This window comes from Schistocerca americana, chromosome 2 (assembly GCF_021461395.2).
Source record: "Schistocerca americana isolate TAMUIC-IGC-003095 chromosome 2, iqSchAmer2.1, whole genome shotgun sequence".
NCBI lineage: Eukaryota > Metazoa > Arthropoda > Insecta > Orthoptera > Acrididae > Schistocerca > Schistocerca americana.
In genome coordinates, this window is record NC_060120.1 from 657,859,608 (window position 1) to 657,887,432 (window position 27,825).

Below are 27,825 nucleotides of genomic sequence, written 5' to 3' on the forward strand. Positions count from 1 at the left end.
CATTGCCTCGAGGTCAGCTGACTTCCGTCCCGCTTACCACAAACGCTGCTAGTGTTGGCTGCTGCGCGCCTGGCAACGCCCAATGTTTGCGTCGTCTCATCTCTGGAGGAAACCTGCACAGCCTGAGGTATGAGAAGCATCTCTGATCATAGCACCTTGCTGGTACCTAGCAAGTGAAGTATGATGTTTGTTTGGTATCTGTTTCTTATTGCGCTCATCATAGTCGTTTGCACCCTGTAATACTGATATGCGACGTTGCATTGGTAGGTGCTTCTCAAATAAAGAAGTGTAGCGAATCAACAGTGGCTGTCACAAGCAGAATATCCGGATCTGCCGCTTCTTACACCGAATTTAAAAGCAAATCCAACGGATGTATTACGCAAGAACGCAGTGCCGTTTGCTAACACGCGAGTGCAGATTGAAACGGAACGCTGAATAGACTCGCTATAAATTCGAACATCGCTTATTCCGGATTTCACAGACCCGTTGCTCAGGTTCTTTCCTCAGAAAAAAAGGTATGCCTATCTCTTTCGGTTAAAATTAGTTGTAGATAAAAGTGTCAGGCAAGAGCTGACAGTGATTCTTCCGATTTTCCCCGCGTACAGAGAACATCATCACTTTTTCAAGGTTGTACCTTAGACGTCATCACTTTCTATTTCCTTATTTTGGATCTCAAATTTATTACCATTTGCAGCCTTCACGTTTCCGAATAAGCATGTAATGTGATTCTTGAAATTTTGCCAGTTGTCAAAAGATCGGAACTGGAATCAAAGCAGACCTCAGAAATAGTTAACTAAGAACTGCATTTGCAATCTCATGGTGGCTGGAATATCTCCTAAACAGGAGAAAGTGAGGTCTAATTTAGAATTTGAATAGGAAGACATTATAGAATTATAGTCCTTGAATAAAGCTCTCAAGACTAAACATTTTCCTCCCAAAAGTTTGAAGGTCTGCTGCACATTTTGAATGACAATTTTCTTTGTCCGTATGCGTTGGACAAAGCATTGGGAAAGTAACAGAGCTATTTTTGGATATTTGACGTGCTTAAAAACCTCTAAATGTAGATGCTTTTATAACCGTAACAGTAGAAATACCAGGTTTTGTAAATGACAATTATTATTTTTTGCTTGGAAAACATCACAGATAACATTTACCTGCTTCGCTCATACTATTCCCGGGTAATTTGGCAAACGTATTTGTCATAAGCTTCTACTTTTTCCTAATCTAGGTTTGAGAGAGGAGTCGGGCTTACTTCACCTTGAATCCCGTAAAATAGCGAGTCAAGACCATGGAGCGAATGGTAAAGTGCTCTGGTTGAAAGATAGCTGGGAATATCTACAATCGTTCATACAACTGTAGAATATATTACGCTACAATACAATAGGCTCGTCGTTCAATCTTACAGTTTAATCTCACGTAAAATTACACTATGTAGCCAGCGTCTTCTTGAACGCCTTCAACCACGTTACGTAACGCAAGAGGCAAAACGAGGTTCCTGTGCTCGCAGGGTGTTTCTTCTTCATAAAAAACATACTTTTATTTCCTCTTTCGTTTCAAGTAATTCTAAAGCATCGACCATTTAGTGAGAAAAAAATTGTTGAAGGACAATTGAGTTACGTTAACATAATGGATATAACTGCAATATTATTTAACTTATTTTGTGTGGGCCAGAACATTTTTACAGATAAATAGAAGCGTCTTTTATTAAAGTTGAATACAAGGTAAAACTTCGATATAAACCCTCTCTGTGACAAATTTAAAATGCTGAGTCTCTTGGGATCTAGGCGAAAAGAGTTGATTCGTGAGGAAACCTTGTAGAAAAGGTCAATTAAGAAGCTGCTGACCCTGACATACACTCTCTCACCACTGACTTTACCAACGGACCAAGCGAAACAGACGCTGAAGTAAGTCCTTAAAAATGATCTAGTAATTGCCTATTGTGTTGTACGGCAGAGCTGCAGCTTTCTGACGTACCGTTGCGCAGTTTGGTGCTCTCACATTTCGTAGAGAAGTAAGTGGCGCTTTGACTATGGCATATATTTACAGGCACAGGTTAACAAATTTAAGAATTCAATTGGCTGACTGTACATTTTATCTTGGTCACCAACACCGGTAATCCAGCTGTACTCTACATTTTTCGCACAGATGTGTGACAGTGCGTTGCTTAGTGATTGCAACTTGGTTGCACCATGTCTTAATACACAGTATGCCGCTTAAATATCAAACAGTTGGTGCTATATGGGGGTCAATTCATACGAATAAATATCTTGAGTGAAATGACTGCTTTACAGAAATTTAGAAACTGACTAACTTCTGTTTCTTTTGCCGTTAAGTACATTGCCCTGTTATAATAGCAAAATGGGAAACTCATGTCCATTCTGAACAACAAGTTCTTTCCTCTCATCTCTTTCAAACTATAGGCAATGTCTGCGCGGTAACACTAGAGGAAGGTACTGTATTGTCGCACGGTGTCTGAATTTTTTCAGGGTCGTACTGGTCACTTCTGTTGCCTTCATATATCGTCATATAGACAAATAGTCCTCAAGCCATTATACAGCGCAAGGCATAGGGTAAATCAAATCAACGTTAGATTACCCTTGTCGTACTCTTTTCGTGTCTGAAGCGACAGTAAAGTAACTTACTGCCTGCTTAAGCACCCAGCTCTTTCCCCGTATCGTTATCAAGACCGCTACACGAGTCATAATGAGGACAGCAGAACTGTCCGGCCGAGTTAGTGAGTTCGTGACACGGTTTCTGGTGCAGTACACAGCTAAGACAATTCTTTCCTGGCACAATTACACAGCTGTTCCCCAGGATCAGGTAACGGGTTAGGAGAGCGAAGGTTCTACAATAATCCAACAAATTAGTAATAAAGTCACACAAATGAGTTAAAAAGGTTTACTAACCTCTTCGCCAGTTTTGTAAAGGCCTCGTCGCTACTGCTGTGGAGACCGAGTGGCCACTATTGTTACGGTAGGCCGAGTTAGTGATGGCTCTGAGCACTATGGGATTTAACTTCTGAGGTCATCAGTCCCCTAGAACTTAAAACTACTTTAACCTAACTACTCTAAGGACATCGCACACACCCATTCCCGAGGCAGGATTCGAACCTGCGACCGTAGTGGTCGCGCGGTTCTAGACTGTAGCGCCTAGAACCGCTCGGCCACCCTGGCCGGCCGAGTTAGTGAGTTCGTGACACGGTATCTGGTGCAGTACACAGCTAAGACAATTCCTTCCTGGCACAATTACACAGCTATTCCCCAGGATCAGGTAACGGGTTAGGAGAGCGAAGGTTCTACAATAATCCAACAAATTAGTAATAAAGTCACACAAATGAGTTAAAAAGGTTTACTAATATTTGTGACTTGTTTAATAATTAAGTCTGTAACACTGCTTGTACGAGCACAAAAAGGCCCTCAATGGCTAAGTGCAAATAATCTATCACAAAGTAAAAGTAGGAGTTTGAGGAAACTAAGCATACAATTTCAAAGTCAGGGTACTACGCGGCTGTTATCACACCGTTATGTTTCAGCGAGAGCTATCTTATATTTTCTTCTTACTTTTTCTGTTGTGACATGACACTAAAGTTTACTCAGTGTCACTGTGTACACCCAGAAAAAATAATTATCAAAGGTATTGGCCGTCAGGAAATACATGCGTTTGATTTCTATGTTTGGTTTCATTATCAGGCTCAGAATAACGCTTCTGAGTGTTTCAAGCAGTTCCGGCGAGTAATAGTTTTTCGTTGCTGTACTCCGTCAGTTAAAAGTGCGGCACTTGCTTCAAAAGCTCCAGTAACGTAGAGGCAGCAATAGGAACTCGCTCAGAACGAAGATAGTGTAGCATTACATGAGTATGTCCAATACAGTTGGATCTACTTTGCGTCACGTGAATGTAGGGGAGTCGAAACAAGTAGTGACCCATGACGTCATATCAACTTGAGATTTTTTTATACATGTAATTCATTTCTAAATTTTATTGGTTATTTGCAGAGTAAAGACTTTAATTGTGTACAATATTCAAGTCGAGTGAGGATCTTCTGTAACTTTCGTGACTGGGCATAGAATTATTAATTTACAGCCGGAGTTGATTTAAAAATTATTCTAGGGAACCACGGCCCGACTTTGGTGCAAACAAATCGCGCGTGAATTCTCAAATATCGGAGCGGAGTTTAAGACACGCCGCTGGACATCGGGCGTTATCGTCGTGTGTAGGATTCAGTAACATTAATCACAATTTACGGACATTAGCTTGATAATAACAACCAAGGCCTATATGAGTGGCATAATAATCGTCTTGATGCTTAAAGCAAACGAGAAGCGATTTACTGTCGGGATACGACAAATATTAATCATTGCATAGTCAGCTTGTTGATACGTTGCTTAGCAACTCATAAACGGACAGGGATAGGATTACTGAAACGATCTTTTAAGTATCAATGACCACTACACTCACATCAGAAACTAATTACTCTAATTGTGAGTGACTTCTGAATTGGATGAGTTTTTTTTTTTATTTCAGCTAACTGGTATTAATGAACTTCTTTCGAGGTAGAAAATTCATCAATGGTGTCGCGCTCATTCAGTTTGGTAAATCGATAGATAGTACTAGCTACGCTACTATTTATAGTTTCAAAATAAATGAAAGTACACACCTGTCCTCTTTTACTTTAACTAAGCATTCTAAATATTTTGTATTATGTCGACAGGACGAAACGGATATCGTAAGATGACTTACACTTTGTATGGCATGAAGACGTAGAGGTAACATAACCTAAATGGTGGATAACAGTAGTAGTTGCAGCAGAAAAGAAGCATTTACACACGGTCACGAAAAGTTTAAAGTGACGTCTCTGAAGCCAATGAACGTCAGCGAAAGGGTGAGAAAGAAGAAGAGAAGGAAAAAGAAAGTGGCGGGGACGATTGAGAAGTGTAAAGAGAAAGAAGGTTAACTGGAATAAAATGAAGGCACTCGTCTTACTGTTTGGCAGAGAGAAAATAAGCTTTTGTGCATCCTCCAGCTTTTTTGTCGTGTGACATAAGACTTTCCACTGCGCGCGGAGTTCAAGATAGCTTGAACGAAAGGCGGACAGTAACAGCAGAGCAGTAGTTTGCGAATGGTTTTGTAACTTGGACGGGCTGAACTAGGGTACTGCATAAGTGATACCTTGTGTTAAGACTATGATGAGATGGAAGGTACCTGACCGTTGATATGGGGAATAGTGAAGTTCGGTAGAACGAGTGAATGCGCAAGTGTACTTTCACTTCCTATGGAAATGTATTCCGAAATTTCTGGAGGCCTTAGAGACAAGCTGAAATTTTCCTCCATTTAGCGACAGTATTTTCTGTCCAGTTGGACGTGCTCATCCACCGTTTTCTGATGTGAAATTGGGCTCATTCCATGCCAATTCAACGCACCTCTCAACCTGACCCTCTCGGATTTCTTTCAAATTTTGCTGCTTTCAGTGACCCAGATAAGAGATGAAAAAATACCAATTTGCAGATGTGTATTACAACTGTGAAGAAAGTTACAGGTCTGCAAAGTTTGGAATTAGTGCGAAATTTACATGCATATGTCAAACATAAGTGACTATAATTCTTGTTCTAATTCAGTTACAGCAATGAAAATGGTACCATTGGAAAGCTAACGAATAGACCTTTACATTGATATGCCACATGGCAGATTTCAGAGAATTTTCATACTAAAGGTCATTGACCTTTACCTTTGATCTTGAAAATCTCAAAACACCCCATCTTCAATTGTTTTTTGAAAAAAAATATATTTAATTGCTCCACTATGTTACTATAAATATGGTACATATCAAGAGGGAACAGCAAAGGCATCATGCACAAAAAATTATTTTGTTAACTACACCATCAACATGCAGTAAGCAGATATGTATCCAGTTTTTTCTATAGCACCAGCAAATAGCAGTTACTTTTCTTCAGACCAGTTCTTTAATATTCCTAGCTGTGAACAGGTAATGAGAGACACTTTTATTTCAACCAAACAACATTAGTCTGTTTTAGCGAACAGCCTATCAGAGAGACTTTTATTTCAACCAATCAACATTAGCCTGTTTTAGTGAGCAGTCAATGAGAGACACTTTTATTTCAACCAGTCAACAGTAACTTGTTTTAGTGAATAGCCAATCAGAGAGACTCTTATTTAAACTAGTCACCATTAGTCCACTGATCTCTATATTATGCAAATTTTGTTTCGTGTGTTTTATGGCTGTGGCTTGTTTAACAAAGTGCAGTGTAAGTGTGTCGTAAAGTAATATTTAGTAAAAAATGGATTTCAAGTCCGTTAAGGAAAGAAGGTTATGCAAGATTGCAGAAGAATTTAAGGGATGTTCAGGAGTGGACGATAAACAAATATCCTAATGTATTGTTAGATGGAAAAATTTGCAGTAAATGTAGAAAAAAACCTCGGAAAACCTAATAGTCAATGCTGATGTTACCTCAGTTGTGCCAGATACTTCCAGAGAAGATTTAAGTGAAGATGAAGTAGCATGAGATCTGGCACTCGATGCTTTAAGTAGTTGTTGTTGTTGTGGTCTTCAGTCCTGAGACTGGTTTGATGCAGCTCTCCATGCTACTCTATCATGTGCAAGCTTTTTCATCTCCCAGTACCCACCCTCCACGCTGCCCTCCAATACTAAATTGGTGATCCCTTGATGCCTCAGAACATGTCCTACCAACCGATCCCTTCTTCTGGTCAAGTTGTGCCACAAACTTCTCTTCTCCCCAATCCTATTCAATACTTCCTCATTAGTTACGTGATCTACCCATCTAATCTTCAGCATTCTTCTGTAGCACCACATTTCGAAACCTTCTATTCTCTTCTTGTCCAAACTATTTATCGTCCATGTTTCACTTCCATACATGGCTACACTCCATACAAATACTTTCAGAAATGACTTCCTGACACTTAAATCAATACTGGATGTTAACAAATTTCTCTTCTTCAGAAGCGCTTTCCTTGCCATTGCCAGCCTACATTTTGTATCCTCTCTACTTCGACCATCATCAGTTATTTTGCTCCCCAAATAGCAAAACTCCTTTACTACTTTAAGTGCCTCATTTCCTAATCTAATTCCCTCAGCATCACCCGACTTAATTAGACTACATTCCATTATCCTTGTTTTGCTTTTGTTGATGTTCATCTTATATCCTCCTTTCGAGACACTGTCCATTCCATTCAACTGCTCTTCCAAGTCCTTTGCTGTCTCTGACAGAATTACAATATCATCGGCGAACCTCAAAGTTTTTATTTCTTCTCCATGAATTTTAATACCTACTCCGAATTTTTCTTTTGTTTCCTTTACTGCTTGCTCAAAATACAGATTGAACAACATCGGGGAGAGGCTACAACCCTGTCTTACTCCCTTCCCAACCACTGCTTCCCTTTCATCTCCCTCGACTCTTATAACTGCCATCTGGTTTCTGTACAAATTGTAAATAGCTTTTCGCTCCCTGTATTTTACCCCTGCCAGCTTTAGAATTTGAAAGAGAGTATTCCAGTTAACATTGTCACAAGCTTTCTCTAAGTCTACAAATGCTAGAATCGTAGGTTTGCCTTTCCTTAATCTTTCTTCTAAGATAAGTCGTAAGGTCAGTATTGCCCCACGTGTTCCAGTGTTTCTACGGAATCCAAACTGATCTTCCCCGAGGTTGGCTTCTACTAGTTTTTCCATTCGTCTGTAAAGAATTCGTGTTAGTATTTTGCAGCTGTGACTTATTAAACTGATAGTTCGGTAATTTTCACATCTGTTAACACCTGCTTTCTCTGGGATTGGAATTATTATATTCTTCTTGAAGTCTGAGGGTATTTCGCCTGTTTCATACATCTTGCTCACCAGATGGTAGAGTTTTGTCAGGACTGGCTCTCCCACAGCCGTCAGTAGTTCCAATGGAATATTGTCTACTCCGGGGGCCTTGTTTCGACTCAGGTCTTTCAGTGCTCTGTCAAACTCTTCACGCAGTATCATATCTCCCATTTCATCTTCATCTACATCCTCTTCCATTTCCATAATATTGTCCTCAAGTACATCGCCCTTGTATAGACCCTCTATATACTCCTTCCACCTTTCTGCTTTCCCTTCTTTGCTTAGAACTGGGTTTCCATCTGAGCTCTTGATATTCATACAAGTCGTTCTCTTATCACCAAAGGTCTCTTTAATTTTTCTGTAGGCGGTATCTATCTTACCCCTAGTGAGATAGGCCTCTACATCCTTACATCTGTCCTCTAGCCATCCCTGCTTAGCCATTTTGCACTTCCTGTCGATCTCATTTTTGAGACGTTTGTATTCCTTTTTGCCTGTTTCACTTACTGCATTTTTATATTTTCTCCTTTTATCAATTAAATTCAATATATCTTCTGTTACCCAAGGATTTCTACTAGCCCTCGTCTTTTTACCTACTTGATCCTCTGCTGCCTTCACTACTTCATCCCTCAAAGCTACCCATTCTTCTTCTACTGTATTTCTTTCCCCCATTCCTGTCAATTGCTCCCTTATGCTCTCCCTGAATCTCTGTACAACCTCTGGTTCTTTTAGTTTGTCCAGGTCCCATCTCCTTAAATTCCCACCTTTTTGCAGTTTCTTCAGTTTTAATCTACAGGTCATGATCAATAGATTGTGGTCAGAGTCCACATCTGCCCCTGGAAATGTCTTACAATTTAAAACCTGGTTCCTAAGTCTCTGTCTTACCATTATATAATCTATCTGATACCTTTTAGTATCTCCAGGGTTCTTCCATGTATACAACCTTCTTTCATGATTCTTAAACCAAGTGTTCGTTATGATTATGTTGTGCTCTGTGCAAAATTCTACCAGGCGGCTTCCTCTTTCATTTCTTAGCCCCAATCCATATTCACCTACTATGTTTCCTTCTCTCCCTTTTCCTACACTCGAATTCCAGTCACCCATGACTATTAAATTTTCGTCTCCCTTCACAATCTGAATAATTTCTTTTATTTCATCATACATTTCTTCAATTTCTTCGTCATCTGCAGAGCTAGTTGGCATATAAACTTGTACTACTGTAGTAGGTGTGGGCTTCGTATCTATCTTGGCCACAATAATGCGTTCACTATGCTGTTTGTAGTAGCTTACCCGCATTCTTAGTTACCTATTCATTATTAAACTTACTCCTGCATTACCCCTATTTGATTTTGTGTTTATAACCCTGTAGTCACCTGACCAGAAGTCTTGTTCCTCCTGCCACCGAACTTCACTAATTCCCACTATATCTAACTTCAACCTTTCCATTTCCCTTTTTAAATTTTCTAACCTACCTACCCGATTAAGGGATCTGACATTCCACGCTCCGATCCGTAGAACGCCAGTTTTCTTTCTCCTGATAACGACATCCTCTTGAGTAGTCCCCGCCCGGAGATCCGAATGGGGGACTATTTTACCTCCGGAATATTTTACCCAAGAGGACGTCATCATCATTTAATCATACAGTAAAGCTGCATGCCCTCGGGAAAAATTACGGCTTTAGTTTCCCTTCAATATTTAGGTGAATTTCCTGTGAAGAAAAAGAGGCTTCAGCGTGAGACAAAGTACCCAAAGCAAAAACAGAAAAAATAGCCTCTGTGTTGAAACGTACTTATGTGGCACAACCGGAAAAAGAAGAGAGTGAAAATGGAGAAAGTGAAATTATCACCCAGCTGAAAGATAAGTTTCACAATTCAGACCGTGTATGCGATAAAACACAAATTCTAACTGTGCTGCCAAAGAGTTGGAGTATAAAGAAAACTATGAAAGATTTTCTTCTTCAGATTGCATGGTATGGAGAGCAAAGCGGTAGCCGAATATCGTATATTAGTGACACCAAATCCAAAGCCAGTTAAGACATTATGTGAGAAAGCTGTTCAGTGTGTATGTGACTTTTACTGTGATCGTGACGTGAGCCGTATGATGCCAGGAAGAAAAGACTTTGTGTCTGTGAAAGAAAACGGAATTACAGTGCATAAACAAAAGCAGCTAGCGTTGCGCAACCTTAAGTTTCAAATGGCTCTAAGCACTATGGGACTTAACATCTGAGGTCATTAGTCCCCTAGACTTAGAACTAAGTAAACTTAACTAATCTAAGGACATCACACACATCCATGCCCGAGGCAGGATTTGAACCTGCGACCGTAGCAGCCGCGCGGTTCCCGACTGAAGCGCCTAGAATCGCTCAGCCACAGCGGCCGGCCAACCTTGAGGACCTGTATGCATATTTAAAAGATAAATACCTAGATATAAATATTGGATTCTCCAAATTTTGTGAGTTTCGACCAAAGCACTGTGTTTTTGCCAATGCCAGTTTTAACAAATAAAAATAAAATAATAACATATACTAAAAATTAGTAATAATAATAATTATTGTGGTTTGTTTGGATAAGTAACTGAGAGATTAAAATTTACGCCGTGAGTTTATCGAGCCTCGCACGTCCGAAGATGTACGGAACGTAGCCAGGGCTCATTATATATTTTTTGTAGGCAAAGTCTGATATCTGACCTCAGCTTCAATCGTGACAATGGAGTGACTAAAACTACTAAAACAGAGAAAAGCATACGATTAAATAAAACATATATTCATTACAACATATACATTACGATATGAATGTCACTTACGTAAAATTATAGGTAAATAAGTACAGATAAATCACAAATGAGAGCGACTTATTAATTCTGCGCCTCTTTTCTGCAAATAAGTATCAATATGGCTAACTGTGGAGCCACACAATATATTACGTTCTTGGACAACGAATGACATAAGAGTGTAGATGCCTACTGGCTGAGACAAGAGAGCGGTGTTAATTCATTTATTTTGCTTTCTCTTGCCTTAAAAAATCGATACATATAATCTAAGTTAAGTAACTTAAATATCGTCTCTGCTCGAGTGCAAATGGTTCCTTAAACAGTGAACTCATGCTTTTTGTGTGTGTCTTGCACCAAAATTTCAAGTTAATAATGGCAGGTTGTAAACTTAAAGCACTAACAAATAAGTGAAGAATACACATTACCATCATACAAGCACTGTGTACCATTTGTTACATGTAATCTTGCACTACCAGCATGTTTCTTAGGTTCATATCCCTATTTTCCAGGCGTGACAAGACTGATTATCTGTATGGTCTGTTTGGTAAGAACTGCATTTATGAAATTGCATATAAATGTTGTTTAATTAGAGGCACGGTAGTTCTAGAGGCTATAACAAAATTAACAGGTGATTTTATTGAGGTGTCAGTATCATGGTTACAACAGCTCCTACTGCACTCATTTATCTCCCAGCAGCAGTCACATTTCTGTAAAATCATTAAAAAATGTCTCAAAGTAAATGAGTTTCTTGTTCTTTGTGATTTTGCAGAAAATTACTCCTTCACCAGTCAGGATGAGGTACAAGGATTCCACTGAAATAATTCACAGCCTACAAGTCGTCAAGTAGCTTACTAAAGAGACTCAAGCACTAATTAAATACGACGTGTATCATACGTGGAAATATCTGACTGCCTTCCGCATAAAACAGTGTGTGTTTATTCTTTCCAGACAAATTTCATCAATCTCTTAAAATGTCAGTTTTCAAATCCAAAGCACATTAATTACTTTTCGGATGGATGTGCTACCCAATACAAAAACAGAAAGAGCTTTATGATCTGTCCTACCATCAGGAAGATTTTGATGATACAGCAGACTGGCATTTTTTTTTTTTTTTTTTTTTTTTTTTTTTTTTTTTTTTTTTTTTTTTTTTTTTTTTTTTGCTACAGCGCATGGTAAAGGACCTTGTGATGGCGTAGCAGGGACTGTAAAGAGATTAGCAAGACTTGCCAGCCTCAAGTGACCTTACGAAAATCATATTTTGACTTCACGACAGTTGTTTGAGTGGTGCAAGGAAAATATTCTTTCATGTGTCTTCCATTATACATCGGTTTCCCATCATGATACAGATACAGCCAAGATGAAACAACGTTTCAAAAATACAAGGGCGATTCCAGGTACCCGTAAGTTTCATTGTGTAATACCTGTTAACAAAGGTTTAGTAAAGACAAAGACCTATTCTGCTTCTTTAGTGAGTAGAGAAGAGTCAGTGATTGCTATGGTGAATGAAATGCTGTTAACAAATATACATGGATTTGTTGCCTGTATGTACGACAGTCGTTGGTGGGGTGCATATGTCTTACAAAAATGTGAAGAAACGGATGAAGTGAAGGTCAACTTCTTGCATCAACATGGACCATGTCCGTCATTTGTGTTTTCTGCCAAACCAGACACTTGTGTCATCAGAAAACGTGACATTATCACAAGGATGGATCCAGTGACACCAACTGGAAGGACATACAGTCTCCCTGCATAAGATTTGGAAAACATTAACAATTTAGTTGGAGAGTTGTGAGGAGAGATCTAATAACTTTCATTGCCTTTTCATTACAACTGTAATGTAAATAATGTAATGTAAATAATTCATAATACTGCTATAATAATGTAAACCATATTTTTGTACAATAAGACTTGTGGATTGTATTTATCATAATTTGTGTTTCATATATGTGTGTTACCTTCTTCATTTCGATAGTGTATTCATCCTGACAAAATAATTTTTCTGCTTGATGCCTTTGGTGTGCCATCTTGATATTTCCCATATTTATAGTAACATATTGGAGCAATTAAATATATTTTTTCAAAAAAAATTGAAGATGGGGTATTTTGAGATATTCAAGGGCAAAGGTCAAGGTCAATGAACTTAAGTATGAAAATCCTCAGGACCTCTCCATGTAGCATATCAATGCAAAGGCCTATTCGTTAGCTTTCCGATGGTACCATTTTCATTGCTGTAACTGAATGAGAACCAGAATTTCAGTCAGTTATGTTGTGACAGACGCATGTAAATTTCGCACTTATTCCAAACTTTACAGACGTATAACTTTCTTCACAGTTGTAACACACACTTGCAAATTGGTATTTTTCCATCTCTTATCGGGGTCATCGAATCCACCAAATTTGAAAGAAACCTGAGATGGTCAGGTTGAAAATGTTGCTTTACTAGTCTACGTTGAACTGGCATGACCCATTGGGTGCAATCGAGATCAGTAGGAGATAATTATTGGCAGAAGTCAGATAAAATTATTTTTACTGGGATACTAGTGTTATTTGTAACCCAATTATATTTCATTTTAGTTCTGGGTATTGCGCCCATCTCACCACTGACGACAGATTGTCATTCCTCCGAATGATAGTAGTAAGACACCTTCAGGTAGGGCACTTAAATTGGAGGTAGTCGGCATGTAGATAGAGTATGTTTACAGGCGCACAGAAATTACAAAATACCATTGACAGACAAGAGGAACAAGAGTGGGTCCAGGGCTGACCCCTGTAGCACTCCTAAGATAGCGTGCTTCTAGGAAGACTTTTCGTTTCCACAGACAATACACTGCTCACTGTTCCTCAAATGGCTTTCGAACCACTTAAGCACATTATTTTGGAAACTCCTAGCTGTCAGTTTTTTCGAAACAGTATGTCAGAATGGACGGTCTCAAATATGTGTTTTCCTGAAGTCTAGTAGCGTAAATATAGTGTCATCACCGTTGTCATTACATATTTTAGGTCATCTGTTACCTTAATTACTGCAGTGATCGTGTTATGGTGTTTACGATAGGCAGACTGATATTTATCATCGCTCATGTCATAGTACAGATAAGCCCTTGTTTCAGCGTAACGCTCTTGGTTACAAATGTGTCCTAATATTTTGCTTCTAATCTACAGGAGCCCTAAACGTCTAGATGGAACTGATTGTGATTGCAAGAACCTCTGCAGAGGCAACAGTCAAGCTATTTCGAAACTATAAACATGCAGATTCCTGGTCCCAGGACTTGCATAAGAGCACTGTGTTGCACTCGAACAAATGCCGTGCTTATGAAGGCTGTAGAAATGTCCTGTCAAATTAATGTCAGACGTATTTCTCTAAAAATGTAAGAGACCGTTGTAATTAAACTTTCACTATTTGAGAGGGCTCCAATGACAAACTACTGATCGTGGGACAGTGAAACATAATGGATACATTTGTAAGGACATGCGGAAGAGAAATAACGAGTACACTATTGAAAGAAACATATTTTAATTTACACATGAGTTATTAACATTTGTTAATTGCGTACAATATTTACGATTCGCGTTAGGAACGTTCCTTAACGTGACGACTCTCTGTATCCATGACAGCCTGGAACCGCACTAGAGATTGTTCTGCTTCTGTCCGGAACAACAATGGACCATGGAATGTTCTGTTGTGACACAGCTGATACTCTGCTCAGATCGAACATTGCGTCCAACATTCTTAGCCGTTAACTCCTTTACCAATTTATCGCCGTTAATTGGAACCTCCTAATCATGTTCTTCTATCCCGCTGCGGAAAGAGGACCTCTCCGAATTCCTTTAGCGGTCGATCCTCGCGAATAGCGATAGCATTGTTGCTGTTGTTTTGGTAAAACAACTTTACGAATAAAGTCCAGTTCACCTTGTCCAGACTCATGTTGACTGTCTGCAACTTTAGTGCACACTGACACTGGTGTTCCAATCCCACGTCGTCGTACCAGTACCATCGGCGCATAATGGCAAGTCATATAACTAACTCTGTTAACATCTAACATCCTGCAGCGCACCGTCTGAACGTCATTCCTACAAAACTGGGTACCCCTACGGCAAACAGTTTACTGTCTTTACAGTCTACGTGGTTCAAGTAACGAAAATTCAATTATAACCCCAATTAAGCACCCGATAACACAGTCACTCGAATGAGAAATTTGATGGAAGTAAAATATATGCCACCCAAAAACCAAAATTATACATCAGCTTCATACACATCTCGGAATTCGTTCCAGTGCTACGAGGAACGCAAACAGATCTTACTCAGAGCAGCTATATCAGATATAAATCATATTTTCTTCGCAATTAGGCTCTATGCGAACCAGCTAATGAAATTCTTACACTAGTTGATCAGACTTTATTAACCACTAGACACTGATGTGGCAATCCTCCATAAACGTGATGTGCTATTTCATAAGTATAGTACAGTTTTTAAAGATGCATATCCTTGCCCTGTAACTCCTGAGAAAAACCTAATACACTAAAAGATGACTGTATCGCCCACAGGCCAAAAGTCAAACAAAAAAAGGAAGAACCTGAGAAATGCATCTGCTTCCTTGACGTACTGTGTGCATATTTGCTTCTTTGCAGAAGTTGCGCTCAGGGGTCTGGGAGTATTATTAATTTCCTGTACTACGTTGGAAGTGCTGAGTTTTGAACGGGGCTTAAAATCTCCTATCGAATACATAATTAGTGAGATGTAACAGAGGAAGCCTGCTCCATGTGATTAATACCACTCATTCGTTGACTTGTGCGTCTTCAGAGACGTGGTTCACGGCGCGTGACGTGATAATTCTTAATAATTATAGTTGCTCTTCTACTTGTGAAATAATAACTTTGACATTATGGCCTGTCTCCTCAACCACCATAGCATGTGAAATACAGAAATTAAATAACTCAGCTTGATCTATGAAGATCTGATGTAATTGATGTCTGTAGAAATTTAAGAGACATGACTGTAAGTGAAGTATCTGGTAGTTCTATACATGGCGCCATGAACTGAAGTAGGGACCGTAGCTTACGCAGTGCTATTAATTACTGTCATGATACAATTTCATCGATAAACAGGACGATGCCTTTCTACCATTCCTGACTTCTGAGATTGTTATATCTTGGTAAGCTAACCATGAAGTTAGGTTGCAACCACTTTTCGCCAGAACCAGTGCATGAGTGAGGTAAATTGCATAGGTCAGACTTCCTCTGTTAGATCTCACTGATAAGGATTGTAACTCCAGTTTACGAACTTTAAGAAACCAAAGCATCTATATTGAATAAGAGGAACGGTATTTGGATCCAGTTAGCCTTGGACAACCTTACTTATTAATGATTAAAAAAAAGCTTGAATATCTCATTAAACATTGTTTGAGATGAAATAGTTACGTGCTTCACTCTGTTTAAAACTGCCTGATGTTAAATGTACTAAAGTTAGCTCTCAGTATGTTGACTACTATTCTGGAATCGTCTGTTATTTTTTCAGGTGAAGGGTACACAACAGTATGGAATCGCCCAACGAAGCTCGACCACCGCCTCCTTCCTGGATCAATCAAAAATTCATAGAATCTGTAATGATAAATAAAACTGGAAAAGAAGTATCTGTAGATTCAATTAAAGTACAGTACGCTTGTCCGGAAGGAGTTGGCTATACAAGTTTGCTGTTCAGAGTAACTGTCCTTCTGAAGGGGGAAGACAACGAAGAAGAGGCGAAAAAGGAATCACTACTAGTCAAAACGGTTCTTGATTTTGGTCCGATGAAGGAACTGATGGAAAATTGTCAGGTGTTCAGAATAGAGACGCAGATGCTGCATGAGGTGCTGCCGCAGATCCACAAAATCTTGGCGTCGTTGGAGGGTGAGGACTTCCAGCTGCTGACAGCTCGCTGCTACGACTGGGGTCAGCAGCCGGCAGACTTCCTTGTGTTGGAGGACCTGTCAACAGCCGGCTTCAGGATGGCTGAGGGAGGTCGGCCTCTGGACTACCAGCACTGCAAGATGGTCCTCCGAGCATACGCCAGATTACACGCCGCCTCGGCGTTTCTACTCGACAAACAGCCACATTACAAGAGCGTGTTCGCTAGTAGTGCGTTCACAGACAAGCGTACTCAGGACTATTTCAGATCAATAGGGTCTAAGATCATGTCTGCACTGGCAGATGAACTGAACAAGTGTCCAGGGTATGAAAAGTATTCTGAAAAATTCCGGGGATTTATAGACCGATATGGTGACAGTATATTCGAATTATTTGAGCGAATGAAGGAGGAGACCAAGCTACATGTACTGGTCCATGGTGACTGCTGGAAGAACAACGTGATGTTTAAGTACGTGGAGGGAGCACTGTCAGATGTCAGACTTGTTGACTTTCAGGTTAGAATACCTCAAAACTTTTGTTACACGTTCTTTCTTCATGAAGCTTAACTCTTTTTCCAGTTACTGTATGAGTAGACGTACCATGTCTCCTGTGCGGCTGGTCCCGGCGGAGGTTGGAGTCCTCCCTCGGGCATGGGTGTGTGTGTTTGTCCTTAGGATAATTTAGGTTAAGTAGTGTGTAAGCTTAGGTTCTGATGACCTTAGCAGTTAAGTCCCATAAGATTTCACATACATCTGAACATTTTTTGTACCATGTCTCTAATAAAATAGATTATTTAGACGGATAGTTGGAGACGTCGCTCGGCACATACAAAATGGCCTGTACGTCTCCCAGCGTTAACAGTTCTTGACTTTTACGTGTGGGGTACATTTAATAAGTTGATTACAAGGGAACAGTGACCTCCCCCGAAGATAAAAAATGTCATACAATGCGGACCTAAGCAAAGTCCAGATGAAATTCAATGTGCAGTAATGAATCCCTCGAATCGCTTTAAGCCATCTAACAGCGCAAAAAGTCAACATTATGAGAACTTCATTTGGCAGTCACAGTACTAAACTCGCGAACCGTGCCTGAGCTGCGTGTGTTCACGCATTGAGGCAGTAGGGCCGACGTTTATGAAACCCCTTCTCTAGACGACAAGACGATAGTTTGTGGCGTTGTTCTCTTCTTAATGTCAACTTCCATGCAATATGTCACTAGCGTCATCTTTTTAGGCTTTTCCAAAGCCACAGAAAAAGCGTACAATTAAAAGAAATTAAAAGTCCCCACGACAGCTAAAATTACTTACATGCGTCAGAAAATTCGCCGATTTGCCCGCTTTAACTTAGATCGATTTATTTATTTATTCATTCTGAATACGTCTGTGATGGTCTGTCCGAGCTGCCTCGCCGTGCATACTCACGCATTGCCAAAAATAAAAATTGTGTTCTGCTGCAAATAATTGTTCGTTTGATGTTGAGGCCTCAGAATGTTTACCTTATGACGCACTGTAATATGCCAGAATGATGTATCAGTTTTTAACATGTTTCGCTCTGTTGGTGACGCGATCACAACGTTTTAGCAAGTAAATGCCTTAAGTTTTTGGACTTGAAACATACAGTCTAGCCTTTGATACCATGCTAAGTTCCCTCTGCCATGCACTTTACAGTGTTTGCAGCGTGTGTAGATACAAATAATCGCGGGAAAAGCCCACTGTGCGTCAACTGTTGTAGCTGATGGCCATCGCTTTTTGATTTTTAGTGGACGACCTGAGTATGGCCACTTGAAACCACGAATTGTGTTTGGCACTGGCGGTGCTAATATGCCTTGAAATTTTTGTCACTGCACTTGGAAGGGGAAAGACCACCTATGACAAAGCGAAAGCGGAGACCAAGAACAAAAAGGATATTACGATAAAGAGATGATCGCGAAGCACATACACCGCTGATAAGGAAACTTTCCCAGGTGTAAAAATAATGACCTCGATGAAACTTAGCGGGTATGTAGAGGGGTCAACATAATGCTACATGTCTTTTCGTTTCTACCAGATTTCGCTTTTAAGGCATAAAAGACATCCCCACTGGTAATTTGGAATATTGTGTTAAGACTGAATATCTTAAAAACCATGAAATATAAAAAAAATCATACAAAAACTAAAACGTAGTTTACTTTCTTGTTAACTGTGTAACCAACTACTTTAATAATCCGAAATTTCACAAAATATCCCATCATAATCAATTAATACTGAAAAATAAAAACATTTTGTTATAATATAAATGAAAGAAGCTTTCTTGTCACATCCATCCATGTGTAACGAAGCTGGTTTATGAAATAACGGTTTTTGAAAATAATCTGTGCACAATGTACTGTCGGAGTATTTTCGACATACCTAACTGAAACCTCATTATTATGCTAATTACTTGTTTTATTTATTCTTGTTTTATATTTTAAACTGTTATGTTATGTTCTACTCTTTTTTTTTGGTTTGTTAGTGTGCCGTTTCACAAAAGTATATTTTGTTAATTGAAACAATTACTAATTCGTTATCATGTTAGAAAATCAGTAAAATACCTAACTGGAACCTCATTATTATGCCAATTACTTGTTTTATTTATTCTTGTTTTATGAATAAACTGTTATGTTATGTTCTACTCTTTTTGTTTGTTTGTTAGTGTGCCGTTTTACAAATGTATATTTTGTTAATTGAAACAATTACTAACTCGTTATCATGTTAGAAAATCAGTAAAATAATGATAATCTGTCGATAAATGGTTAAAACATAAAGTTTTTTATATCTGTCATATAAAATAAACGAAATTTCCGTACATAATATACACGACGGAGAATAGAATATGATAAAAAATTCAGTAGGATTTCAAATTGTCTTGGGTGGTACTCTAAATATTCTGATTTGTATTAGGCATATTTCAATATGTTGGTAAACCCGTGCTACGAGGAATGGTTATATGCTAGTGACTCAAGCTAGAGTATATTGTTTATCAACCAGAGACTGACTGCCTAATCATTAAACAAAACTATATCTCAAAATCTTCTCAGAAAGTTCTTCCAACACTGAAGCCTTATATGTCGCACGGCTGTGCAAGCGGCGTCGAACGCTTTGTGATCATTAAATGAACAAGTTCCTTGTCTTCGGGTGAGATGCTCAAAACTGACCACCACTAGAATTTAACAATAATACAGATTTTTCTCCTAGACTGGGGAAGAAAACTTCTGTCAAATATCTTTTGACGTGGTCAGACGTTAGTTTATTAGACTTCGGTGCAATCACAAGTTCATTTGGGGCTTCAAAGAAAGATCCTCGAATTCTTAGCCCGAATTCACCATTAGATTCTTTTAAAATTATGAGAAAAGATGTGGTCAGTAAGAGGAAACCGATTTGAGCTTCATACCTGAGGACGGGGAAGCTGTTCATCTGGTGATACCCAATGGCCTGACAGAACACATATAGCTACGGGATGTATACTGCTTTCGATATTGGAACAACTTTGTGAGAAAAATTTTGGATCTGGTTCCACTGAATGTTATGAGATCAGTCTCGACTTGAGAAACATTATATTCTAGCTATTGTCACTGGAACATAATAAATTTTCGCCGCCAAGGTTTTCCGACGTACTGAAACAAAGTAGGGTACTTTGAGGATTGCCCACAATTACTTGGGAATTCTGCTGAATTTTGTTTTATATTGTGTAGTCCATCGTGTGTATTACGTGAAGAAGTTTCGTTCATTTTATTTTTGTGGTGTGAAGGAAGCGTTATGTTTTAAGCATTTATTTACAGATTAACATTACTTTAATGATTTTGTATCATAATAATGAGTTACTTATTATAATCAACTAACAAAACACATATTTGTGAAATGATAAAATAAGAAACAAAAATGTAAATTTAAAAGTAAAATAACAATTTGAAACGTAAAACTAAATTAAGAAACCAGTTTTATTACAAATGGATGGATATGCCGTGAAAGCTTCTTTGATTTATGTTGCAAAAAAAAAAAAAAAAAAAATAATAATAATAATTTTTGAAAATTAATTAATAGTGGTGGGATATTTCGCAAAATTACAGTTACACAGTTATAAAGAACGATAATTACAATTAAGCCTTTATATGAACAACTTTTTTCTTATAAAGAACGATAATTACATTGCAGCCTTTATATGAACGACTTTTATTCATATTTCATGATTTCGAAGATATTTCCTCTAATCCTTGAATGGTAAACTATCTTTCAGGTAGCGTTATATCCCTTAAAAGCGATATTTGACAGAAACGAATAACAACGTACTGCATTACTTTGACCGCTCTACATATCCGCAAGTGGCATCAAGATCGTTTATTTACACTTGGGAACATTGTCTTGTAAGCCCCGTGTCGCTGAAACGCGGTAACTTACAGAGCGGTCGCAAGCTACAATATCGGCCAGCGGAATCGTGTGTGGCGCTGCGGGAAAGCGATGCTAGCGCTCATAGCTGTAACAGCTCCGTCTTGTGCCAGAGATCCAAATCCATGCTCTCCAGCAGGCTTTGAAAGTCACCAGGTCGGGATACTAGAGCGAAGTACAGAATTACTTCTCGTCCTTTTTAATTTCATTTTGTTAGCAGGACAATTCCCCAAGTCACGGAGGAAGTTATTTTTACCATTTTAAATCCCTTCCCCCTACTCATATAGGCGAAAGACCATATATGCCTAAGCAATCACAACACTGTTGCCTGATCCAGCACCACCTACGTAGGAAAGGGAGAACATGATCAATGAACACCTGAGTGGTTCTTAGATTCGAGGTAGCTCTGTAATCGCTTTCATTGTGGGCGCAGGAGATATCCCTCCACTGTTAATTAACTAAGAATAACGAGTTTTGGCTAATTATATTCAGTTCAAAACAGATCACTGCAGACAGACATAGTGCACAGTCGTCTGCATCAAATTTTGATTGACATTCACCAATAATTGAAAAATAAACCTTCTCTGACTATGTCCAGCAACTATATAAAACGTTGTCAAAAATGAGTTGTGGCCAGTAGACATCACTCTGAAGACGAATGAGGTATTCTGTTTGTGTGTTATTTGATTAATGCCATTAATAAAACTACATATTACTCCCACCTAATACGTAACAAGCAGAATTCGTTCTTTTTGCAGAAGACATTTGCATGTTAATCAATCTAAAGATACTTAGGGAAAAAGAAGAAATGGTAGATACTTTTTTAAGCGCATTATTGAATGGTATTCTATAAAAGGTCTTATGGTAAATTTCTAAAAGACGGCATATTCACTTTTATAGATACTACACCAACGGTAAATTCAAAAAAAGGTGATAAGTAGGTTTGAAACTTCAAAGGTAATTGATGACAATTTAAACTGAAAACAAATTTAGCGTCATAAACAGCTCAGTTCTGCCACGTTTGCACTAACAAACGTTGCAAATCTTGGGGAGAGACAAATCGATGAGTTGACGTATCTTGCATATATCCATTCAATAATGTCCAGTGGAATAATGTCATGGGATGGCTCATCTTTAAGAAGGAAAGTTTTCACAACTCACGCGCTGTGAGGATAATATGTGACACTCACTCATGATTATGTTTTAGACATCTGCTCTTGGGGCTACATTTTTTTACTACTACATCACTGTATTTCTGTTCCCTCATTAAGTTTGTTGTAAGTAACCCATTACACTTCACTAAGAACAATGGTATTCAGAGTTACAATGTCGGAAGAAGAAGAAGTAGTATTCATTATTTCATATTAATACACTACTGGCCATTAAAACTGCTACACCAAGAAGAAATGCAGATGATAAACGGATATTCAGTGGACAAATATATTATACTAGAACTGACATGTGATAACAGTTTCACGCAATTTGGGTGCATAGGTCCTGAGAAATCAGTAGCCAGAACAACCACCTCTGGCCGTAATAACGGCCTTGATACACCTGGGCATTTAGTCAAACATAGCTTGATGGCGTGTACAGGTACAGCTGCCCATGCAGCTTCAACACGATACCACAGTTCATCAAGAATAGTGACTGGCGTATTGTGACGAGCCAGTTGCTCGGCCAACATTGACCAGACGTTTTCAATTGGTGATAGATCTGGAGAAAGTGCTGGGCAGGGCAGCAGTCGAACATTATCCCGAAAGGCCCGTACAGGACCAGCAACATTCGGTCGTGCATTATCCTGCTGAAACGTAGGGTTTCGCAGGGATTGAATGAAGGGTAGAGCCACGGGTCGTAACACGTCTGAAATGTAACGTCCACTGTTCAAAGTGCAGTCAATGCGAACAAGAGGTGACCGAGACGTGTAACCATTGGCACCCCATATCATCGCACCGGGTGATACGCCAGTATGGCGATGACGAATACACGCTTCCAATGTCCGTTCACCGCGATGTCGCCAAACACGGATGCGACCATCATGATGCTGTAAACAGAACCTGGATTCATCCAAAAAATGACGTTTCGCCATTCGTGCACCCAGGTTCGTACACCATCGCAGGCGCTCCTGTCTGTGATGCAGCGTCAAGGGTAACCGCAGCCATGGTCTCCGAGCTGATAGTCCATGCTGCTGGAAACGTCGTCGAACTGTTCGTGCAGATGGTTGTTGTCTTGCAAATGCCCACATCTGTTGACTCAGGGATCGAGACGTGGCTGCACGATCCGTTACAGCCATGCGGATAAGATGCCTGACATCTCAACTGCTAGTGATATGAGGCCGTTTGGATCCAGCACGGCGTTCCGTATTACCCTCCTGAACCCACCGATTCCACATTCTGCTAACAGTCATTGGATCTCGACCAACGCGAGCAGAAATGTTGCGATAAGATAAACCGCAATCGCGACAGGCTACAATCCGATCTTTATCAAAGTCGGAAACGTGATGGTACGCATTTCTCTTCCTTACACGAGGCAGGCAACGCCGGTCAACTGCTGTTTGTGTATGAGAAATCGGTTGAAAACTTTCCTCACGTCAGCAAGTTGTAGGTGTAGCCACCGGCGCCAACCTTATGTGAATGCTCTGAAAAGCTAATAATTTGCATATCACAGTATCGTATCCTGTCGGTTAAATTTCGCGTCTGTAGCACGTCATCTTCGTGGTGTAGCAATTTTAATGGCCAGTAGTGTATTTTCGCTAGCACCAAAAGAGGTGCATAATTCCATTAATATAATTTTTGCTCGCTTACTCACGGTATAAAGCTTCTTAGAGACAGCAAAATTAAATTAGAAAACAAAATGAAAAAGTTTGTCCTTGACATTTTGTATTCCGTCGAAGAATTTCTGTTTATTTAGTACGTGAAAGACGGTGTATTGGAAATTACTAATTCACTTCCGCATTATAGGAAGAAACAATTTGTAAATGGTTAGTTCGCAGCCATATTTACAAGTATATAGGAATGTGTAATAGGAGTGCAAAATGTCTCATTCCACATCACTAAGATTAATCGTATAAACCATACGTGGAATGTATAAATATGCATAAATAACGCACCATGACTGTTAATTTGTACATCAGTTCGCTGATTGGACAGGTTGTGGTGCCGTTCATGAACAGCTTTCCAGAGTCTGTTTTACAATGGTATAACGCTGCTGTTGTAACCCAACGTTCTCTACAGAGCTGCTTTGTCCTGCTCGATCACAGATCTGTCTCCAAACGAGCACATATGGGACGTCATTGGAGGACGACTCCAGCGTCATCCACAACCAGCATTAAGCGTCCCTGTATTGACCGCCAAATGCTACAGGCAAGGAACTCCATTCCACAAATCGACAACCGGGACCTGCACGACACAATGTACGCAATCTGCGTGCTTGCATTCAGCATTCTGGCGGTTACACTGTTTGTTACAGAACCGTCAATTCACCTTCGGAATGGCTTATCTCGTGATTGCATTAACCTCTGATCTAGTAACGTAAATCGCTTAAGGGGGGTAGGACGTCAAACGGGCCGATTTGGAGCAAGAGAGGCACCACAGGACATTTTAATTTCCACTGTCTATACTTTTACAAGTAAATTCATAAAACTTTGTCAGCATGACCAGGAAGGATTCAGGATTCACACTCGTAGCAGCGGAAGTTCAAAAACATAACAAAATATTTTTTTTACTTGTGAAATTTCATCATTTTTTCGCTTACTGTTGGCTGCATTTGTTGCTATAGGTAGACTTTTCTTCGTAAGTAAGAGAGACTGTTCGATGAATTTTGCACATCATACAAACCATACTTACAGGTGTCTGAAACTCTAGAATTTATTTAATTTATTAAAAAATGAATGAGCTGTTACGTTTTAAACTTTATGTTTAGAAAAAAATCAAATTTTGTAGTTAATTATCTCAATTTTTACCACAGCTTTTAATAGATTTGGAAAATTCTAGAGTTTCATACACCTGTAAGTATGGTTTGTACGCTGTGCAAAATTCATCAGAGAATCTCTCTTACTTATGAAGAAAAATGTACCTTTAGCAATAAATGCAGCGAACAGTAAGTGAATAATAGATGAAATTTCAGATCTAAAAAAAAATGTTTTGTTATGTTTTTGCACTTCCACTGCTATGAGTGTGAATCCTGAATTCTTCCTGGTCATGCTGACAAAGTTTTATGAATTTATTTGTAAAAGTATGGGCAGTAGAAAATAAAATGTCCTGTGGTGCCTCTCCTGCTCCAAGTCGGCCCGTTTGACGTCCTACCCCCCTTAAACATGTTACCTACACTATTGTATTTTTTGGTTGTGTGATTTTTTTCCATCAGTGTAGTTACATTTTAGCATATGTACTTTTAACGAGCGTTAATGGGAATGTTTGCAGGTGTCATACGTGACCAGCCCGGCCTCGGACCTGCAGTACTTCCTGTACGCGAACGCCAGTGAGGGGGTCCATCGCCACCATATGGATGACCTTCTGTGCGAGTACCACAACACGCTGTCGGGCATCCTACGGTGCCTGGGTATGCAGCAGGAAGCTGAGGTCTTCACTTTAGAGGAGCTGAAACGGGACATGGACCGCTGTCTAGTTATGGGATTTCTCTTCAGCTGCATGAGCGGCTTTGCTCTGACTTCTGAAAAGTACGGTGTAGAATACGTGAAGGCATTCAACGACCCAGAGCACGCCGACGAAGCTCTCGCTAAGATCTTCAAGAATCCTTATTCGTTATCCTACATGAAATACCTGACGCCAATTTTTGACAGTAAAGGAATTTTATGACAATTTGTAGCACGTATAGCTATTAAGATTCAAATAATCTAACAGTTTTTAAATTTCTGTCTTAGACGTTCTTCTATCTCACTGTAGGCTATGAGTAAGTGGATATGATGTCTTGCAGAGGCGTGCCTACTGTGTTACGTGATTAATTCGCATTTATTTCTTGAGGATTTGTATATAAGTAGTAGGGCAACTCTTGTACTCCAAAAGCCCTTTAAAATATGCTTGGTATGTTTTTATTCCATGGGTTATATTTGAATATACTGATATCGAGAGAGTTCTGGATGAAATAATTACAAACGTTGCTATCATTTACGAATCCTTCAACGGTTGTCGAAAAGATATTGTCGCCATTTCTTATGCTGGTGAGCACTGGTACAACAGTAATCGTATACAGAGTAACAGAATAAATCTCATGTTGTACGTCAATCATTCAAAGCGAAAGTTAGGGAGAGTGTTGTACCTGGAGGATAGTGTATCTAGGAACACGTCCTGGTCGGCGGTTTAATCTAGTGACTGAGTTTAGAAACCGAAGGACTGTGCACTAGAAACCGTCATAAATGTTTCCGGCATTTTCCACTGTTCTTGTTATCGTGAGACATGAGATTGTGCTCTGTATGCAGCGTTTATAAATATTAAGAATTCTACATATTTGTGGGCGTAATACATATTAAAGCTATTTAATGGCTATTGTTAATTCGTTAACAGAGTTCTACACTGAGTAAAATTCTGTATATTTTCAAAACCAGTCATGTAACGTGTGGACAGTGAAGCCGTACATAGTAGGTCGTGCACCATCTTGTACCTTGAAACGTAATAAGATCTTCTATCATGGAAAAGTGGTATTTGTAAATGAATGGAGTTCGTATCGTGTCTTATCAATCTTCATTCTCTTGAAAATGGAAATCTATGTTCGCTGCCAATAGCTTCTGTTTCAACATATTATTAAATTATAACTAGTTCCTACTAATACTTCTTAATTTGATTTCACTTACAGATTATTGATGTGAAGTAGAGAAATAATGTAACATAAAGACTATTGAAAACAGTATTGACAAGACCTTCCCGACTGAAACACTTTTAAATTTGAATAGAATATTTGGTCCTTGGATACATCACCATGTTGTACCTTGGAACAGTGTTTTATGTTTAAACAAAAGTTATTTTTCCGGAGTAATTATTTTTAATTTCAGAAAAAATGCAGGACATATAAACTGAATGCTATCATTTCATAATGGAATAAGAAAATATATCAAACCTCTATTACAGGGGTGACTGGAGGCGAAAGGCTGGAATGTTCCAACGCGCAACACTGTCCCCTATTGCTTAGCAGGCACAACATTCACTGCCACCGAGTAACGAAGCCGGAACAATACGGAACAGAATTTCTGTTTTAAATTAAAATCCATGAATAGTTTTAGCCAGTTTCGGATAAGCTGTGTACAGAGTAAAAGTGGTTGATTTTGCCTACCTGTGGTATCGTCGCAAAATCGAGTGTCCAATGCCGCCATTTCCTCTTAATGGCAGGAAGACAGTTTACGCCTGTCTTACACGGGGGCAAACAAAAGCGAGCAAGCATCACTGAACCAAACTTCTCTTAACTTTAAATGGTAAGCTAACGCGAGCGAACTGCATTCGGTCGTGTTCGGTTCGCATTCATTGGAATTCGCCCGTGTTCCGCTGGTTGCTTGTCTTATAGCGAACCATCAAAGGAAGTTCGCCTGTTCTTTGTTTCGGAGCTAGCAGTATAGAAGATTTTCGTCTGGTATCTTGTCTACTTTTGTTGTTTACATCAGTTGCGTGAGCGATGGATTGGTACGAAGAAAACATGGCCTTCCTGATAGAAAGGTATAGATATCTTGGGAGCTTCTGGAACCCAAATAATCCACAGCACGAAAGCCCAAGGAAAATAAATATGGCTGGTACAAAATTTCCGAGGCACTCAAAGATGCAAGAGGGGAGTTAAAAATGGCTGTAAATTTGTCAATACCTGAATATGGTGGGAACGGAGTGAATGAGCACTACCTTTGTAGCTCTTTTTATCAAAGAGAATAAATGTAATAAATTTTCTTGAAGTAAACAAGTGCTAATTTTGTATCAAGTATGCTATTTCAAATTAAAAATAAATTAAAAATTAA

The 27,825-nt window shown here is 39.2% G+C and overlaps 1 protein-coding gene across 1 annotated transcript; it reads left to right on the plus strand.

Moving 5' to 3' along the window:
* On the plus strand, nt 1-27,825 carry LOC124589926. The gene is made up of 3 exons (XM_047131609.1): nt 1-127; nt 16,110-16,992; nt 25,295-27,825. The coding sequence occupies exons 2-3, from the start codon at nt 16,129-16,131 to the stop codon at nt 25,688-25,690; spliced, it is 1,260 nt and encodes a 419-aa protein (XP_046987565.1). The 5' UTR covers nt 1-127; nt 16,110-16,128; the 3' UTR covers nt 25,691-27,825.